We start from the raw sequence: 2,906 nt of genomic DNA, 5'->3' as shown, positions 1-2,906 counted from the left end.
TCTCTCTCTCTCTGTCTCTCTCTGTCTCTCTCTGTCTCTCTCTGTCTCTCATGTTTAATGTGTACATAAGTGTGTGTGTGTTTAGCCCAGAGGACAACTCCTCAGGTTTTACCCTTAGGAAAGCTGCCCACCTCCTTAAAGAGAGGATCTCTTATTAGCCCGAAGCTCACTAATGAGGTTAGATTGGCTGGGTAGTAAACTAGATAGCCTGTCTTCACCTTCTTTGCATTGGGATTGTGGGTGCCACCATGCCAAATATTAATAATCTTTTGTATATGTGTAAATGGATACCATTTTTTGTTTGTGTATTAAAAAATGTTAATTGGCTTTACTATTTACTTTAAGTGGATTGACCAGAGCGTTCCTTATGGTGCCTCCACTTGCATTTATGATTTGTTGAATAAGTGGTGTGCTTTGTGTAGTTTGCTTTAGTCTCCATCTCCTGCTCTTCTCCTGTTCCATGACATCTTACACCGAGGACTGTACTCAGGTGACTCTGAAGTGCACAGCTCGTCACAGGCATCTGCATACTGGAGTGGCTTTGTGGGAAGCTGTAAAACGTAGTGGTGACTTCTCGTCCCCTGTGGTCATATTAATTGTATCCATATTTTCCAAGATATTTCTGAAGGATTAGTTACTTGGAAATACCATATTAGATTTCTTGCTTTTGTGGAGGGGATCAATTAGCCAACTTTCTTTTTTGTTGTTTTGTTTTTTGTTTTTTCAACCCCATGTAGAAAGGCTTAAATGACTAAGCTGAGTATAGTGTATTTTAATATTACATGTTATTAAGCATTAAAGATTATAACCATTATTTTTAGTGATAATGTTAGAAATTTAAATGTGCCTTTCCAATAATTTTCCCAAGAAAGAGCAACAAATTTTATTTTTTGATTTTTCAAGACAGGGTTTCTCTGTGTGACAGACCTGGAAGTCTTGAAACTTACTCTGTAGGCCAGGCTGGCCTTGAACTCAGAAGGATCTGCCTTCCTCTGCCCCCTGATTGCTGGGATTAAAGGTGTGCGCTTAGCCAGATTCTAATTTTTATGTAAAAATAGCAAAATTTGTCACAATTAAAGTTTTTGTTTATATTACTCTTAAAGTTTTTTCTGTTTGTCATTAGAGAGAGAGTGTATGTGTGTAAGGCTTGGTGTGCACGTTTTAGAGGTCAAAGGACAACTTTGTGAAGTGTGTGTGTGTGTTCCCCTGTGGATGCACCCTCACCATGTGTAAATAAATGGGTTTTAGGGACTGAACTAAGTAAGGTCTCTAATTTGAGTGACAAGCACCTTTACCTTCTGAGCCATCTTGCCAGTCTTTTTTAAAATTAAAATTGTAAAACAAAATTCTGTTACAGTTAATATCTCAGAGATGATTATGATGATGATGACTATTATTATTACAGTTATAATCTCAGAGATTATAGCAAATTTGGGAGGTGTACTACTTTGTTTCTCTCATTCATTATCCATTTTTCCACTTTTCTTCTTTAGGCGGAATACGCCTTATAAAACGCTAGAGCCTGTCAAGCCCCCAACAGTTCCTAATGACTACATGACTAGTCCTGCGAGGCTTGGAAGCCAACATAGTCCAGGCAGGACGGCTTCTTTAAATCAGAGACCAAGGACACATAGGTAAGCCTTCTGTCTGAACATTTGAACTCTGAGAGCCTGTGCTGCTGACTGGTGAGTGAGGATTTTTAAAGATGCAGAATACAAGTGAGGTTCTGTGTTAATGCCAATAACGGATGTAAAAGGTGAGGGCATTCATATTTCTGATCCTGTCAAGTTTCAGTTTTTATTTTGAGGTTGTTTTCATTTGTGTATACTATTAGTAGGATATATTTCCTCTTTTTGACAGACAGAAGTACATGCTGGGATTAAAACTAAAGAGTGTTTTAGAAACTGAAGATATAGCTAAGATGGCATAGTGAGGCACATCTGTAATCCTAGCACTTGGGAGGTGGAGGTAGGAGGACATGAAGTTGAAGGTCATCCTCAGCTACACACTGAACTTGAGGCTAGCTGGGACACAGGAGACTTTGGACTCATTTACTAGGAACTCCTGCCCATTATTAAGGGCACAGGGCAAATACTCTTAAATGCTTAGACAAAGGGTTAAATGCCATAGGAGTTACACAGCATAATGGAATCCGAGAGGTCAGAGGAAGAACATTCAGCTTGTTTCTGAGAAAGAGTTCTGAACAGAGCTGGTAAACCAGACTATGTTAGTGAGCTTTGTGAAGTCCTCACTTGGTTTATATATGTTGCTGCTGAATTATAGGGTCAGAATATAGTTCTTCCGAAGTGGAGGCAGTATTAGTTTCATCTTATTCAGCCACTAGTTAATTAAATGGCTTTATTAAATACCAGTCAGAAACAAGTAAAACATAGTATTGTTTTTTCTAGAAGCTCATTGTGTTGAAAAAGGAGCATCTGTTTTTAAAGTACATTTCTAGAATGTCATTATGTCCGGATTTCTGGGTTATGTACTTAGTCACTGTTACAGATGCAGTGCCATGGAGCCATAGACAATATGTAAATGAATGAGTATGGCTATGGTCTAGTAAAATTTTACTTATGGTACTAAAATTTGAATTTCATATACTTTTAATGTTTTGCAAAATATCATTTCTTTTTTTGAGTTTTCCCCAACTATTTAGGAAAGAAAAGTTAGCCCATAAGCAAAAATGTGGGCTGATGTCCAGTTTTAGACCACAGGTTGAAATTTGCCACCTCTTATCCCTATGTTAGAAAAGCACTTAAGAAGAAAAAAGCAGGTGTGGCCATACTAATTTCTAACAAAACTGACTTCAAACTAAAATCAATCAGAAGAGACCGAGATGGTCACTTTATACTCATAACAGGAACAATTCATCAGGATGACGTCTCAATCCTGAATATCTA

The 2,906-nt window shown here is 37.8% G+C and overlaps 1 protein-coding gene across 10 annotated transcripts in view; it reads left to right on the top strand.

The window, feature by feature from the left end:
• Positions 1 to 2,906, top strand: part of Abi1 (abl interactor 1) — an 89,182-nt gene that overhangs the window by 61,641 nt on the left and 24,635 nt on the right. For all 10 annotated transcript variants that reach the window (XM_005354758.1, XM_005354753.1, XM_005354750.1 and 7 more), the window contains one exon: positions 1,494 to 1,634. In XM_005354758.1, the coding sequence (XP_005354815.1) occupies positions 1,494 to 1,634 (141 nt within the window). The remainder of the gene's footprint in view (positions 1 to 1,493; positions 1,635 to 2,906) is intronic.

This window comes from Microtus ochrogaster, chromosome 16, assembly GCF_000317375.1.
Source record: "Microtus ochrogaster isolate Prairie Vole_2 chromosome 16, MicOch1.0, whole genome shotgun sequence".
Taxonomy (NCBI): Eukaryota; Metazoa; Chordata; class Mammalia; order Rodentia; family Cricetidae; genus Microtus; species Microtus ochrogaster.
This window is presented reverse-complemented; position numbering and strand designations above follow the sequence as displayed.